This window comes from Mandrillus leucophaeus, unplaced genomic scaffold, assembly GCF_000951045.1.
Source record: "Mandrillus leucophaeus isolate KB7577 unplaced genomic scaffold, Mleu.le_1.0 Scaffold822, whole genome shotgun sequence".
Lineage (NCBI taxonomy): Eukaryota > Metazoa > Chordata > Mammalia > Primates > Cercopithecidae > Mandrillus > Mandrillus leucophaeus.
This window is the reverse complement of record NW_012108942.1, coordinates 761,071-777,686: the sequence shown is the minus strand read 5'-3', so window position 1 is coordinate 777,686 and position 16,616 is coordinate 761,071. Positions and strand designations below refer to the sequence as shown.

At 43.2% G+C, this 16,616-nt stretch overlaps 2 protein-coding genes and 1 long non-coding RNA gene across 9 annotated transcripts in view; all 3 read left to right on the top strand.

Moving 5' to 3' along the window:
• Nucleotides 1-2,882, top strand: part of TTL (tubulin tyrosine ligase) — a 56,625-nt gene extending 53,743 nt beyond the window's left edge. The window contains exon 7 of the mRNA XM_011968031.1: nt 703-2,882. Coding sequence (XP_011823421.1) covers nt 703-817 — 115 coding nt within the window. The 3' untranslated portion in view covers nt 818-2,882. The remainder of the gene's footprint in view (nt 1-702) is intronic.
• A 26-nt stretch (nt 2,883-2,908) lies between these two features.
• On the top strand, nt 2,909-4,681 carry LOC105530460. The gene is made up of 2 exons (XR_001004654.1): nt 2,909-3,879; nt 4,183-4,681. It is a non-coding gene; the product is annotated as an uncharacterized LOC105530460 (long non-coding RNA).
• A 7,902-nt stretch (nt 4,682-12,583) lies between these two features.
• POLR1B (polymerase (RNA) I polypeptide B, 128kDa) overlaps nt 12,584-16,616 on the top strand; it is a 37,108-nt gene continuing 33,075 nt past the window's right edge. For 6 of the 7 annotated variants that reach the window (XM_011968028.1, XM_011968030.1, XM_011968027.1 and 3 more), the window contains exon 1: nt 12,584-13,553. In XM_011968028.1, coding sequence (XP_011823418.1) covers nt 13,501-13,553 — 53 coding nt within the window. In that variant the 5' untranslated portion in view covers nt 12,584-13,500. The remainder of the gene's footprint in view (nt 13,554-16,616) is intronic. The other variant, XM_011968024.1, reaches the window with a different exon arrangement.

Sequence of the window (16,616 nt, the reverse complement as noted above, 5' to 3'; positions counted from 1 at the left end):
TTCAGGAGCTCTTGTAAGGCAGACCTGGTGGTAACAAAATCTCTCAGCATTTGCTTGTCTGTAAAGGATTTTATTTCTCCTTCACTTATGAAGCTTAGTTTGGCTGAATATGAAATTCTGGGTTGAAAATTCTTTTCTTTAAGAATGTGGAATATTGGCCCCCACTCTCTTCTGGCTTACAGAGTTTCTGCTGAGAGATCTGCTGTTAGTCTGATGGGCTTCCCTTTGTGGGTAACTCGACCTTTGTCTCTGGCTGAGTGGCAACCAGTTTAAGAAATGTGGTCACAAAGTAGAATTTCTAGGGCAGATTTTGGTAAAAAACAAAAACAAGAAAAACTGCCAGGCATGGTGGCTCACGCCTGTAATCGCAGCACTTTGGGAGGCCGAGGTGAGAGGGTTGCTTGAGCTCCGGAGTTCAAGAGCAGCCTGGGCAACACAGCAAGACCTTGTCTCTACAAAAAATTTTGAAATTAGCTGGGCACAGTGGTGCACACCTGTAGTGCCAGCTACTTGCAAGGCTAAGGTGGGAGGCTCCCTTGAGCCTGGGAATTTGAGGCTGTGGTGTATGTACCATGATTGTGCCACCGCATGCCAACTTGGGAGACAGAGTAAAACCCTGTCTCAAAAACAAAAAAACATTTATTTTTTTTTGCTTGCACTTTGATGAACATCCTCAATGATATTTTTTAAAACACATTTCAGGAAGCTCTATGCAGAACTGTGCCAGGGCATCGTGGACATAGCCATTTCCAGTGTCTTCCCACCCCCAGATGTGGAGCAACCTCAGACCCAGCCAGCTGCCTTCACCAAGCTGTGATGGAGGGGCGCTCCCTGCTGCCTTGGAAAAAGCACGGGGTCCTGCTCCAGGGAACGGTGAAATGACTGGATTGCTCTTTATCCAGCCCACAGCAGGGGAAAGAAAGGCCACTCGCGAAGATGAGATGGAAGAAGGCACGTGAGCAGAGGATGCAGCTCCCGAAGACAGGGTTGCTCAGGGGGCTTCCCAGGCGGAGCACTCAGCAATGCTGTTGAGACATTTGAAAACAACTTTGGTACACAAAGGCAGCCTTGTGAGCAGAGCTCCTTCCCCTCTCCCCGGGAATGGCAGGGCACTGGGACCTCTGGTCGGTGCCTCCCACCCACTGCAGCCCTAGTGCCTTAGCTCCATGCCCGGCTGCAGCCCCACTGCTCTGGACTGTGGATTGGACGTTAGAGCATATTGGAGGTTGCCTGTGTGTTCCCCGCCCATCCCTTCCGTAACGCTCTGCCACTCAGCTCTGGACAAGCATGCACCAACAGTCCTTAGTTTTGTTTTGTGCACTGGCCTCTCGGTGAAGGTGGTTTCCCGCATCACCTTCCTGATGGCGTTTGGTCAGTCACCTGTCAGGGTTTGTGTGGGTTGGGCCCCAGAACAGCATATGCTGCCCTAAGTCTGCTCTCTGCATGTTTTAGAAACAAAGTGGCAAGTCTGCCCTGAACCTGTAAGCATCAAATAAGCATGAGAGAGAAAAAAAAACATGATATATTGCTTTACTTAATAGGTTGAATATGGTAGGTCTTTGAAAATACGATGATTCAATTTTCTCAATTTTCTTTGCTTTAACCAAAATTCTAAATGCAGTTTTGCCTCGTTCCTTTTTTTTTTAAAACCTTTGTAAAAACCTCTTTGAGGATGAGGAGTCTGTAAAATTCCACGCCCCAGTGGCCCTGCCCCAGACAAAGGTTGCTTTCCCCCTTTTTGTTCTTTTTATGCCCCAAGCACTTTCTGCAGTAGCTAGAGGGACGGGTTTCCTTCCAGGAGGGATGTGAGTTCCTGTGCCTGTAGGCATCAGGGGAGTATATGTGAGAGTATATGTCCTGCCTGAATGGGAAAGTCTTCTAAACTGGGAAAGAAGTGGTTTCAGCTCCACACAGCGTCTTGTAAGTCTCTACAAATGGGTACTGTTAGAAGTGGCTTCCACTTACTGGATTAACTAATACTTTATAGGCTTTTCAGGAGGCCACATCACTAGCAGTAGGGAGAACAAGATGTCATTTGTGTTCAGTGTAAGCTGAGTAGACAGGCCCTTCCTAGAGTGTCCTGGAAATCACAGCAACCCATTGAAAACTGCCCTCCCCAGCAGAACGTGCTGTGTTCTTTCTTCATGGCTATGTGTGCTCCATTCCTTGTTTCTGCTTGGCTCAAGAAAACATTTCTGCAGTCAGGTGAGACTTTTACAAAAGAGGAGAAAATCATTGCCTCCTTGAACATGATGAGATGTGAGAACTTACAATGAAAAAGGCAATAATGATAGAAATTATTTCTTAGGTGCAGCAATAGTTGATAGGATGTGAGGGTGTTACCTTGGGGTGAAATGGAGAAGGTCCCAGGTGAATTGGCTCTCATGGAAATTTGAAATTACAAAATAAACGTCCTGGGCATTACCCAGAATACAGATTTAAAAGTTTGCCTGTAGAGCAAAATAAAAGTCAGTTGTAATTGTTAATCTTTGAGGCCCAACGCAGCTGATGGGTTGGTATTTGGGAAATTCAGAGAAGGGAATGAGATCTGATCGGATCGTGGGAAGATGTATACCCAGTTAGAACCTGTAGGGTTCTGGGTCCCTGGCAAGTCTAGGTGGGCGGGTGACAGAAAAAGCATGGGCGTTTTTGTAATGCTGTCACATGCTAACACAGGTTTGTAATTATCTTTTGGACCCAAATTATAGAGACATTCACGAGTTTTCTAGCCCTCACAGTAACAGAGCTAAGAATTCAGATGTCAGGAAGTCTGTGAATCTTGATGGATTTTCTGAGAAACCTGATTCAATGGCATATATATGAGGGAAATAAGACTTTTAAGAAAAGAAAAAGTTATGCCTCATTCCTCATATGGCTTCCAATAAGTATCTTAGGCACTTATTTTGTTTATAAATATTTTTAAAATTTTTTAAATTTTATTATTTTTTACAAGGACGTGGTCTCATTATGTTGCCCAGGCTGGATCGCAGTGGCTATTCGCAGTTGCAATCAGCACACTGCAGCCTCGAATTTCTGGGCTTGAGTGATCCTCCTGTCTCAGCCTCCTGGGTGGCTGAGACTACAGGTGCACAACACCAACCCTGGTTTTATGTATTTATTTCTGTTCATGTGGAATGATTGGTTCAGAACTGTTCCTTTCCCTTCCATGATGTCCTTGACACAGAAGGTCATGCCTGGCTCGCAGTCAGGCTTCATACTTTTGGTCCATGTAAGTGCTGCCCGTTGCTGGGGGAGGAGTCATTATTTATTTGGAATTGTCAGTTGCAATCATGGTTCTGTCATTTGACTGCACAGTATCAGAGGAGCCTGTTAACCTCTCTGTGCCTTAGTTTCTTAGCCCATGAAAGAGATCATTGCCTGACCCAGGGACTACCTCAAGGGCTTTTGGTGAGGACAAGTGACAGTAGGAAGATGCAAGAACCTTTAGTACCAAGGTTCTCAACACTGACTACATGCTCGAATGACTTGTGAAGCTTTTAAAACATGTTAGTGCCCACTCTTCCCTTCTCTGCCCGGCCAGTGAAATCAGAACCTCAGACAGCAATATGCCTTGAGATGCCTTGAACCACACTTGAGAAGGAAGGACAAACACATTATTACCTTGGAAGAATTGCATGAGGCTTATGACTTAAAAAAAAAAATTCTTTTTGGAAACACAAGCATTTCTTTAAGAATGACCAGATGTTGCCACATGTATTTATGACGCAAGCAGGTGTTATCTAAGCAGTTTCTCTGTTTGCTTGTCGTAGCGGCATTTGGAAACTCGAACATGCTTTCATTTACGTAAATAGTTTATGGAGCTTTGACAACAAATGTAAACAGACATGAAATTATAAATCTGCTAAATGTGTATTAAGGGTGTTATTTTTTTTTTTTGAGATGGAGTCTCACTCTGTCGCCGAGGCTGGAGTGCAGTGGCACGATCTCGGCTCACTGCAAGCTCCGCCTCCCGGGTTCACGCCATTCTCCTGCCTCAGTCTCCCTAGTAGCTGGGACTACAGGCACCCGCCACCTCGCCTGGCTAATTTTTTGTATTTTTTAGTAGAGACGTGGTTTCACTGTGTTAGCCAGGATGGTCTCGATCTCCTGACTTCGTGATCCACCCGCCTCGGCCTCCCAGAGTGCTGGGATTACAGGCGTGAGCCACCGCACCCGGCCAAGGGTGTTAATTATTGAGAGAAAGTCCCCTTCCCCCACACTGAACTCCTATGGCAATTATGAACTCCATTTTACCAAGAACATTTAAGTGCCTCAGCATCTGTGTGATGTAGTGGAGCAGGTGCTGGCATAGGTACCAGCTGACATGATGTGTCACTAGCTCTGCGGGATGATTGCCACATACATGGAACACCTGGGAGTGCTGGAAATGTACTGGGATTGAAGCTTCCAAGTGTGTTTGCACTCACAGTGGAGGCTACATCAAGCAAGGGGAGGTCCAGCCCTCTTGCAGGCGTGGTGAGAGGTTCTACTAGCAAAGACACAGGCGCCGGAGTGGGTCCCATGTAGCATGCGGGTGCTATAGAGAAAATTCGGTGATATACATGGCTCTGATCCTGGACACAAAATCTGTACTGGAGAGGAAATGACTGCTGAAATAAGGCAATTGTATGAATATTTAAAATGCCTGGAATACTAAAGTAAAGTAATGATATTTCAAGTGTTTTTGTGCCCTTTCGTTCTTGTTGTAGGTATTGACTATCCTAGGATATCATTGGTCATTTAAATTCACCATATAATTAGATGGGCGTGGTGGCGCATGGTGGAGGCTGAGGTGGGAGGATCGCTTGAGGCTGAGGTGGGAGGCTGCCGTGAACCATGTTCGCACCACTGTACTCCAGCCTGAGCAACTGTCTCTTATACACATCTGAGGCTGAGGTGGGAGGCTGCCGTGAACCATGTTCGCACCACTGTACTCCAGCCTGAGCAAAGAGCGAGACCCTGTCTCAAAAATAAATAGATAATAAAGTAAATATAAATCCATGATGCCGTTACTCAGGGGTAGACGGACTTTTGTAAAAGGTTGGATAATAAATCTGCTAGCCTTTGCAAACCATATAGGGTCTTTGGTTTGTTTTTTTTTTTTTCTTCATACTTTTTGTTTTTTTCTCCAGCTCTTAAAAAATACAAAAACTGTTCTTAGCTCATAGGCCACATAAAAGCAGGCCAGATGTGGCAGTAATTTGCTGACCCCAGGATGTTACCCGATAGATAAGCCAACAGATTGTCCTTCAAAACTGATGAGCTGCTCAGTGAAGCACTGAGACTATTTCAGCTGCCAAAGTCCCAGCCCATCTTTTCTTACATGTCTTGTGTATCGAGTTCTTGCAAAGCATTTCACCAAGGCCGGGTTTTTAAATACCTATAAACCTCACACACCTCAAGTGCTTAGTCTTGTGGATAGAAAGAGTTTCATTAGTGCACATTGTTATTAACTTGTAACTTCTTGTGCAATAAGGCTGAATGCTTTGAACATCTTTACTTTGTGTGGGTGGCCTGCCTTCTGTGGCCGCTTCCACTTCCTAAATACACCTCTGGCACAGGAAAGGTTTCCATGCCAGAGGCCCAGAAGCCCTGGCACCCCGCTCCGAACAGGTTTCAAATGCAGCATGACACATTCCCAGTGGACTCAGAAGAGATCGCATGGGCACGGTGCAGGGGGCAAGCAGACATGGACCCAGGCAGGCAGCTACTTAGGCGCCTGAGAGTGGACAGGTCCAAAGCCTTTGGAGAACTTCTCTTAAAGACTGGTCCCACTTGCTGTCCTTCTCCTTAACCTTAAGTTCTCTTATAGCACAGAGGTGTAGTAATATTTTAAAGGTGTTTTCCCCAAGGCATCCCTCCATATCTTAGTCTATTTTGTATTGCCGTAACAGAATGCTACAGAGAAGTGTATTCGGCTCATGGTTCTGGAGGATGAAAAGTCCAATATCAAGGGGCCATATCTGGTGAGGGCCTTCTTGCTGCCTCATAGCATGGCACAAGGCATCACATGGCAAGAGAAGAAGGGAGTCTAACTCATCCTTTTACCAGCAACCCAGAAAAAGAAAGAAAGAAAAAGAAAGGAAGGAAGGAAGGGAAGGAAGGAAGGAAGGGAAAGAAGTTTATAAAATAGAACCAAGTAGAAATTTTGGAGTTGCAAAGTACAAAAATACAAACGAAAAATTTACTTGAGAAGTTTAAAAATAGGTGTGAACTGGTAAAAGAAGGAATCAGTGAATTAGAAACCATTTGAGATTATCCAGTCTGAGGAATAGAAAAAAAAAAAAAACAGCAAAGAAAATTGATCAGTGCTTGAGACATTTCAGACACCATCAAACATACCAACATACACAAGATAGAAGTCCTAGAATGGAGAAGTGAGAGAGAGGGAAGGGGATAAAAAATATATTGGAAGAAATAGTGGCCAAAACCTTTCCCACTTTGAGGAAAAACATTAAAGTGAATCCAAGAAGCTCAACAAATTCTAAGTTGGAAAGACTGAAAGAGTCCACCTCGAGACACACAAGCCACTAAGAAAATAATTTTAAATACATAGTAAAAAATGACAAGAAACGGAAATGTTACACTAGAAAATATATATTTCAGAAAAGAGAAGGAAGTAATGAAAAATAGAGGAGAAAAAAAGGCAAGAGGCGTAGGAAACCACAGTAAAATGGTAGCTAAATCCTGCCTTATCAGTAATTTCATTAAATGTGAATGAATTAAGTACTCTATCAGAAGGTAGAGACTGGCAAATTGATTTTTAAAAAAATCATGATCCAACTATATGCTATCTACAAAAAACACTTCATTTTATTTTTATTATTTAGAGACAGAATCTTGCTCTGTTGCTTAGGTTGGAGTCTAGTGGTGTAATGATAGCTCACTGCAGCCTCAAACTTCTGGTTTCAAGTAATCTTCCCACCTCAGCCACCCGAGTAGCTGGAACTATAGGCACCTGCCACCATACTTGGCAATTTTTTTAGAGATAGGGCCTGGCTTTCTTCAAAACTTGCCTGGCTAATTTCACTTCACATAATGATCTCCAGTTCCATCCATGTTGTTGGAAGTGACAGGATCTCACTCTTTATGGCTGAACAGTACTCCATTGTGTGTACGCAACATATTTTCTTTATCCATTCATCTGCTGATGGACACTTACGTTGCTTCCAAATCTTGGCTATTGTAAACAAGGCTGCAGGAAACATGGGAGTGCAAATATCTCTCCAAAACAAATTTTTTTTTTTTTTTTTTAGAGATAGGGTCGTACTTTGTTTCCCAAGCTGATCTTGAACTCCTGGCCTCAGGCAATCCTCCTGCCTCAGTCTCCCCTGACTAGCTGGGATTACAGGCATCAGTCAATGCACCTGGCAAAACACACTTTAGATTAAAAAACACAAATAGGTTGAAAGTAAAATGATGGAAAAAGATATACTTTGCAAACAGTAACTCAAAGAGAACTGGAATGGCTATACTAATATTAAACAACATAGGCTTTAAGAAAAAAATTGTTTCTACAGACAAAGAAGGACTTTTTTTTAATAGTTCCAACTTTTATTTTAGATTCTGGAGGTACATGTGCATGTTTGTTACATGGGTCCTGAGGTTGGGGAACAGATCCCATTACCCAAGTAGTGAGCATAGTACCCAATAGTTAGCTTTCCAATCCTTGCTCCCCTCCCTCCCGTCTCCCTCTTGTAGTCTTTAGTGTCTGTTGTTGCTGTTTTTGTGTCCATGTGTATCTAATGTTTGGTCTCGCGTTTTCTGTTCCTGTGTTATTTCACTTAGGATAATGGCCTCCACCTGCATCTATGTTACTGCAAAGGACATGATTTCATTCTTTTTTCTGGCTGCATAGTATTCCGTGGTGTATATGTACTACATTTTCTTTATCTAGTCCACTGCTGATGGGCACCTAGGTTGAATCCATGTCTTTGCTATTGTGAAGAGCACTGTGATAAATATATAGGTGCATGTGTCTTTCTGGTAGAATGAATTGTTTTCTTTTGGATATATACCCAGTAATGGGAGGCTACGTTGAATAGTAGCTCTGCTTGTTTGTTTGATGGAGTCTCGCTCTGTCACGCAGGCTGGAGTGTGGTGGGCGTGATCTGTGCTCACTGCAACCTCCGCCTCTTGGGTTTAAGTGATTCTCCTGCCTCAGCCTCCCAAGTAGCTGGGACTACAAGCGTGTGCCACCACACCCAGCTAATTTTTGTATTTTTAGCAGAGACGGCTTCACCATATTGGCTAGGCTGGTCTTGAACTCCTGACCTCAGGTGATCCGCCTGCCTCAGCCTCCCAAAGTGCTGGGATTACAGGCGTGAGCCACCGTGCCTGGCTGCTCTGTTTTAAATTCTTTGAGAAATCTCAAACTTCTTTCCACAGTAGCTCAACCAATTTACATTCCTGCCAGCAGTGTATAAGCATTCTCTTTTTTTCCCACAGCCCCTTCAGCATGTGTTATTTTTTGACTTTTTAATAATAGCTATTCTGACTGGCATGAGATGAAATCTTGTTGTGATTTTGATTTGCATTTCTCTGATGATTAGTGATGATTAACATTTTTTCATATGTGGCCACCTGTATGTCAAGGACATTTTATATTGATAAAAGGATCAGTCCATTAGGAAAATATGACAATTACAAACATATGTACCTAGCAATACAGCCTAAAGATACATGACATAAAAACTGAGAGAACTGAAGGAAGAAACAGGCAATTTAACTACAATTAGTCAGAACCCTCAAAACTCCATTTCAGTAATAGCTAGAGAAACTAGGCAGAAGATCAAAAAGAAAATAGAAAACACTATAAACCAACTAAACTTGACAAATATCTACAAGGCACTCCACCCAACAGCAGCAAAATAGACATCCTTCTCAAGTGCACATGGAACATTCTCTGGGGTAGATCACATGCTAGGCCATAAAATAGGTCTCAGTAAATTTAAAAGAATTGAAATCATACTACATATGTTCTCTGACCACGTTGGAATAAAATCAGAAATCAATAACAAATTTTGTCAATTTCTGTATTAATGAAATATACAAGTAAAGAGGTTGGAATAATCCTTTTAAAACTTCCCACAGGGAAAAGCCCAGGACCAGATGGTAAGCCAGATGGTAAGGAATTAACACCACTATTTCATAGAGTCTCCTAAAAAATAGAAGAGAAGAAAATACTCCTCAATTGAGAAGAGTGTCCTCAATTTTATGAGGTCACTCTTAATACTCTGATACCAAAACCAGAGAAAGATGTCACAAGAAAAGCAAATAGAAGACCAATAATCTCTTGGGAATACAAATGGAAAAAATCTTCAACAAATTGCTAGTAAACCAAATCCAGCAACATAGAAAAAGGATTATACATTATGACTAAGTAGGACTTATCCTAAGATTACAAAGTTTGGAATCACGTATATTCTCTTGTAAGTGGGAGCTAGGCTGGGCGTGGTGGCTCACTCTTGTAATCTCAGCACTTTTAGGAGGCCAAGGTGGGCAGATCAAATGAGGCCAGGAGTTTGAGTCCAGCCTGGGCAACATGGTTAAATCTCATCTCTATTAAAAATACAAGAATTAGCCAGGCATGGTGGTGCATGCCTGTAATCCCAGCTACTCTGATGGCTGAGGCACAAGAATCACTTGAACCTGAGAAGAGGAGGTTGCAGTGAGCCGAGATCGCACAACTGCTCTCTATCCTAGGTGACAGAGCAAAATCCTGTCTCAAAAAAAATTTTAAAAACTGGGACCTAAACAGTGGCTACACATGGACATAAAGATGGGAACAGGCCAGGTGCAGTGGCTCATGCCTGTAATCCCAGCACTTTGGGAGGCCAAGGCGGGCAGATCACGAGGTCAGAAGATCGAGACCATCCTGGCTAATATGGTGAAACCCCATCTCTACTAAAAATACAGAAAATTAGCCAGGCGTGGTGGCAGGTGCCTATAATCCCAGCTACTCGGCAGGCTGAGGCAGGGGAATCACTTGAACCCGGGAGGTGGAGGTTGCAGTGAGCCGAGATTGCACCACTGTGCCACTGCACTCCAGCCTGGGTGACAGACTCTGTCTCAAAAAATAAAAGATGGGAACAGCAGAGACTGGGGACTACTAGTGCCAAGAGAGAAGGAGGGGAGCAAAGGTTGAAAACTACCTATTGGATACTATGCTCACTACCTGGGTGACAGGTTCAACCATACCCCAGACCTCAGCATCACGCAGTATACCTTTGTAACAAACTTGCACATGTACCTCGCGATTCTAAAACAAACGTTGAGAAGGGGAAAAGAAAGAATGCAAAGTTTGTTTAACTTACAAAATTTACTTAATATAATATACCACTTTAATAGAAAAAAAGGGCAAAAAGCACATGATCATTTCAATATACACTGAAAAAGCATTTGGCAATACACAACACTCTTTCTTGGAAAAAACCTCTCAACAAACGAAATAAATTACTTCCTCAACTTGATAAAGAGCATCTTTGGAAAAACCCACAGCCTACATCATATTAATGGTGATGTGAAAGCTCCAGTTGGGAACTTTCTTCCCAATATCAGGCACAAAACAGTTATATTTATTCTTGTCACTTCAACATTGTACTAAATGTTATAGACAGAGCAATTAGACAAAAGGAAGGAAGGAAGAGCGCATTCAGATTGGAAAGGGAGAAGTATGACGATCTCTCTTTGCAGACGACAAGATATCATATAGAAAAAGTCCTAAGAAATCCACTAACACCGTTAGAGTGTTCAGCAAGATTGCCAGACACGAGATCAATATACAAAACACAATGGTATTTCTACATATTACGAACAATTTGAAGTTAAGAAAACAATTCCATTTATATCAACATCAAAAAGAATGAAATACTTAGGAATAAATTTAACAAAAGTTCATTTCTACACCAAATGCTACAAAACATCTCTGAAAGAAATTAAAGAACACCTAAATAAATGGAAAGACATCCCATGTTTATGGATTGGGAGACAATTATTGTTGGGATGAAAATAGGCCCCAAATTGATCTACAGATTGAACACAATCCTGATCAAGAATCTCAGCCTTCTTTGCAGAAATTGACAAGTTGGACAGGGCATGGTGGCTCACGCCTGTAATCCCAGCACTTTGGGTGGCCGAGGCAGGTGGATCACTTGAGGTCAGGAGTTCAAGACCAGCCTGGCCAACATGGTAAAACCCCGTCTCTATGAAAAATACAAAATTAGCCAGGCATGGTGGTGCATGCCTGTAATCTCAGCTATTTGGGAGGCTGAGGCAGGAGGTGGAGGTTGCAGTGAGCTGAGATCATGCCACTGCACTGCAACCTCAGCAACAAGAGTGAAACTCTGTCTCAAAAAAAAAACAAAAAACAAAACAAAAAAAGAGAGAAAGAAATTGACAAGCTAAGCTGGCGCTAAAATCTATATTGAAATACAAAGGATCAAAGAAATCTGGAGAAAGAAGAACAAAGTTGGAGGATGTGCACTTCCTGATTTCAGAATTTATTACAAAGCTATATTAATCAAATCTGTGTAGTAATGTAGACAGACATACAGACAAATGTAGATAGACATACAGATCAAGAGAATAGAACTGAGAGTCAAAAATAAACCCTTGCATCTATGGTGAATTGATTTTCGACAAGGAGGCCAAGAAAGTTTGATGAGGGAAAGAATAGTCTTTTAAACAAATGGTGTTAGGACAACTGGCTATCCACATGGAAAGGAATAAAGTGATATGCCTTTCTCATATACAAAAATTAGCTCAGAATGGGTCAAAGACTTAAGAGTTGAAACTACAAAACTCTAAGTAGAAAATGTAGGTAAAAATTCCCATGATTGAAAAAGATCCAGTATTTGATAGCACAACAGGGTGACTGCAGTCAGCAATAATTTGTTGTACCTTTAAAAATAACTGAGGAAGTACAATTAGAATGTTCATAACATAGAAATGATGAATGCTTGAAGTGATGGAAACCCCATCTACCCTTCTGTGATTATTACATTGTATGCCTGTATCAAAACATCTCATATACCCCCTAAATATGCTAATTATGTACCCATAAATTTTTTTTTAAATCCTCATGACCTTGGATTACACGATGATGTCTTAGATATGATATAAAAAGACAGGCAACAAAAGAAAAAAAAACACACTTCAAAACTAAAACGGTTTGCTTCAGAGGACACCAGCAAGAAAGTAAAAACCCACAGAATGGGAGAAAATATTTGCAAATCATGTATCTGACAAGGACTAGTATAGGCTATATAAAGAACTACAACTACTCAGTTGGCCGGGCGTGCGCGGTGGCTCATGCCTGTAATCCCAGCATTTAGAGAGGCAAGGTGAGAAGATTGCTTGAGGTCGGAAGTTCAAGACCAGCCTGTGCAACACAGACTCCCGGCTCAAATTTTTTATAAAAAGTGATATAGGAAGGAAAAGTACCAGGTGAACTAGGAAAAGGGGAAGTTGACAGTAAGGAGGGACTCTCAGGGACAGGAGGATACTGGGTAGTGGTAGTTTAACTGTTATGTGGTGATGGCTGCATGGTTGTATACATAGGTCAAAACTTAACACGTACACTTTAAATGTTTGGTTTATTGTATGCCAGTTATAACGCAATATAGCTGTTAAACACACAATGAAGTTGAAAGGCCAGCAGGCATTCCCTGATTAATCAGTGTACTGGGGAGGTAAGGGGCTCACAGGGACGCAAAGGATCTTCACGCTGTAAATCCAGTGGGACGCCCCGCTGCCCTCTCCCCTCCATCCGAGACCGCCCTATCCCACCTCCCTCCCCAGGCCTCCCCCAGGACTCCAGTCCAGAAGATGCGAGGAGGTTAGCGGGGCCCGACCACTCCTTGGCTTCCCAGGGATGAGCCTCGCGAGTTAGGAGTTGGGTAGAGTCAGCCAGGGGCCCGGCATCCGCTTTTTCGTTGAAGCAACGACTTTGGCCGGATGACTCCCCAGTGTCGGCATCGGCGTGGGACTGGGAACGGGTTAAGGGAAATAGAAGAGAACCTGAGAAGACCGCTCTCCTCCAATCCTAATTGAGCCAATGAGAGCCAAAGAGGTCACGCGCTCCACTGGGAGAGGAGCGGGTTTCCACCTGCGGCATCTGTCGCAGAGGAGGGAGATGGGTGGGGCGGAAGATGGGAGAAAGGGAGGGCCCGCCACGCTCTAGCTGGTCACGGCCTTAATCGGCCCGTTCACTCGAAGTTTTTGGTTCTGCCTCGACTCCATGAAACCGAAACCGTAGGGCCTAGGGCGGGCGGAACGAGAGGGAACTACATTTCCCAGCAGGCTGCGGAAGCGGGACTCCGGCCACTACTTCCGGCGTGTACAGAGCCACTGGCGTTGGGTGTGCAGGTGGCCGCATGGATCCCTGCAGCCGGTGGCGGAACCTGCCCAGCGGGCCTACCCTAAAGCACTTGACCGACCCCTCTTATGGAATCCCGCGGGAACAGCAAAAGGCAGCGTTGCAGGAGCTGACGCGGGCGCATGTGGAGTCCTTCAACTACGCCGTGCACGAGGGTCTTGGCCTCGCGGTGCAGGTGAGCGCGGCGTCCGCTGGCGCCCTTGTCGCGGCGAGGCCAATCCCAGGAAGATGGCTGGGAGGTCACAATATGACCCTAAATGCATGTGCTCCTTGATCCTGACAGGCTCAGTGGGTAAGCGGGAGAGCACAACATGTTAAACAGGACGCGGAATTGGGCCTCGTGGAACTTGTAGTCAAAGCGTCTTAAGAGATGTATTCGTGATTTCTGGATTGAAAAGTGATTGCGAACCGTAGTTTCTTGTTGGACAGTTTCTGGGTGCTGTGAGAGTGAGGAAGTGGCTTATCTGGGGTGTGCTTCCCAACCATTCACAATGCACACGGCTTTATATCACTAGAAGACTTACCTCTCCAAAACGCACCTCAAAAGATTCCGAACTTATTTGTAGGTACAGTGTAATGTACAAGGTTATCCTTCAGTATCCTTCTCTTAGAGCTTTAAAGAGAGAAACTACTCGTCATTTGTTATGAATTAAGCAGGTGCTGAGGAAGGTATAAATGAGTCATAAAAGCCAGATTGAATCGAAAAGTGTAATTGCATTATTAGCGTAGAGTAGTGGTAGCAGAATTCAGGTGAGGATGGTGGGGAAAAGTTTCGTTTAGTAAGCATCCCCAGTGTCTCCAGGCACTAGGCTCAGAGGATGTGGAGGAGGCAGTCCCGTGTAAGAGACAGTTCATGCGTTTCAGTGCTCCCTGTCGTGTTTGGGGGTTGGAGGGGTGAAGATGTGAAAGCAGTCCATGCCAATATTCTTGAGAACTGCTCTGCCAAGGGATTGTGTGGGCTACGGTGGGAGCAGATGGGCGGCGCAACTAATCCAGGAGTTTGAGAAAGGGCGGGATTAGATGAGTTCAAGAGGTGAGAAACGTACATTTCGTCCAGGGGAAGGGTAGAGCAGAGTCACATGCTTAGGGGACGCTACCTGTGGTTTTGTTGGGTAAGATTTGTGTTGTGAGAGATAGGAATAGAGATAATGTGGAGAGCTTTGATTGCCAGTCTGATTCTTGAACTCTCTTCGGCAAATAATATAGGAGCCATTAAGATTTATTGTTTAGAAAGACTTGGTGGGGGTTATTTGTAATTGTGCCTGGATTCTTACAGTATCATGTCTGTGAGAAAAAATACCTAATTAAAAGTTAATTGGGCCGGGTGCAGTGGCTCACATCTGTAATCCCAGGACTTCGAGAGGCCAAGGCAGAAGGATGACTTGAGCCCAGGATTTCAAGACCAGCTTGGGTAACATAGTGAAACCCCATCTCTACAAAAATTAAAAAAATTAGCGGGGCATGGTGTGCACCTGTGGTCCTAGCTACTTGTGAGGCTGAGGTGGGAGGATGACTTGAGCCCAGGAATTTGAGGCTTGAATGAGCTATGATTGTGCCACTGCACTCCAGCCTCGGTAACAGAGTGAGACCTGTCTTTAAAAAAAAAAAAAAAATCAAATTGAGAAATTTTAGAAAAGCACTAATTCATTTAAAAATAAGCCAATCGGCTGGGTGTGGTGGCTCTTGCCTGTAATCCCAGCACTTTGGGAGGTGAAGGCGGATGGATCACTTGAGGTCAGGAGATTCGGACCAGCCTGGCCAACCTGGTGAAACCCCATCTCTACTAAAAAATACAAAAATTAGCCGGGCGTGCTGGCACATGTCTGTACTCCCAGCTACTCGGAAGGCTGAGGCACGAGAATTGCTTGAACCCGGGAGGCAGAGGTTGCAGTGAGCCAAGATTTCACCACTGCACTCCAGCCTGGGCGACAGAGTGAGACTCTGTATCAAAAATAAATAAATTTAAAAAAAAAAACCCAATTCTATGTTAACATTTTAAGAAAAATATTTTCCAAAGCAAAAAAGAAATTAGATGAATTGCATTATTAAAAATATTTTTAATGTCTGGCTCAATGAAAAGACAACTGGATTCTCATGTCTGCTTCTGCATTCAGTCCCTTGTGATATATTGTTTTGGTTGAAGTAGATGAAGAAACTTTGGCCCTGCATAGAAAATGATGCCACAACTTAGCCAGTACTGTAATAATATAGTATTTGAAAATGTTTTGTAAAACACAGTAACATAAATGGCTCATATTTATAAAGCCAAGGGAAAAAATAGTTATCATATTTTTTTACTTACAAAACATAATTTTGCCTAGTTTCTTTGGAGTGAATTTCTCCTTTCTGTGAGTCAGAATTTATGTGTCTGTCTTTTCAAAATCTTTTCAAAATACAATTGATTTTTATTACTTGGGGATTCTATATTTGCAAATTCACCTACTCACTAAAATTTACTTCTACTCCAAAAGCACCATGCCCAGAAGCAGCGAAAAAGTTGAGTTGATCAGTGTCCATTTTCCCAGCTGAGATCTAACAAGGTGATGCTCGGCCTTCTTGTTTTAAGTTCTTAAACTATAAACAGAGGTTGTCTTCACTGTCTATTTAGTGCCATGTTTTGTGCTTTTTGTTGGTGATTTTGCTGTTTAAAATGTCCCCCAAGCAAAGTATTAAAGTATTAAAGTTCTGTGTAAAGTTTCTAAGCACAAGAAGGCTGTGCTGTACCTTTTGGGGAAAATGTTAACACATGCATTTAACATAGGCTTTGTTCAGGCATGAGTTAGGGACTCAATAATATATATTAAATAAGCTGTCCTTAAACAGAAACACACATAATGCAAGACTGTATTGATTAGTTGATGAAATGTGACCAGAGGCTCTCAGGAAGCTAACCACATATTTACCCTAGGAGCAGTGGTTCAGTATTGGCTAATTCAGTGTTTATGGAAACGTGTAGAACATAACTATTGTGAATAACAACAGTTCACTGTATTTCGATCTAGATAGTGCAGCTGCGTCTTGAGAAAGCAAATCTTCTAATCTCTCTTTTTTTAAGCGCCATTCTTTTTTTTTTTTTGAGACAGGATCTCACTTTGTCACCTAGGCTGGAATGCAGTGGCATGGTTATAGCTCACTGCGGCCTCGACCTTCCAGGCTCAAGTGATCCTCCCACCTCAACCTCTTGAGTAGCTAGGACCACAGGCGTGCACCACTATGCCTGGCTAATTTTTTTATTTTT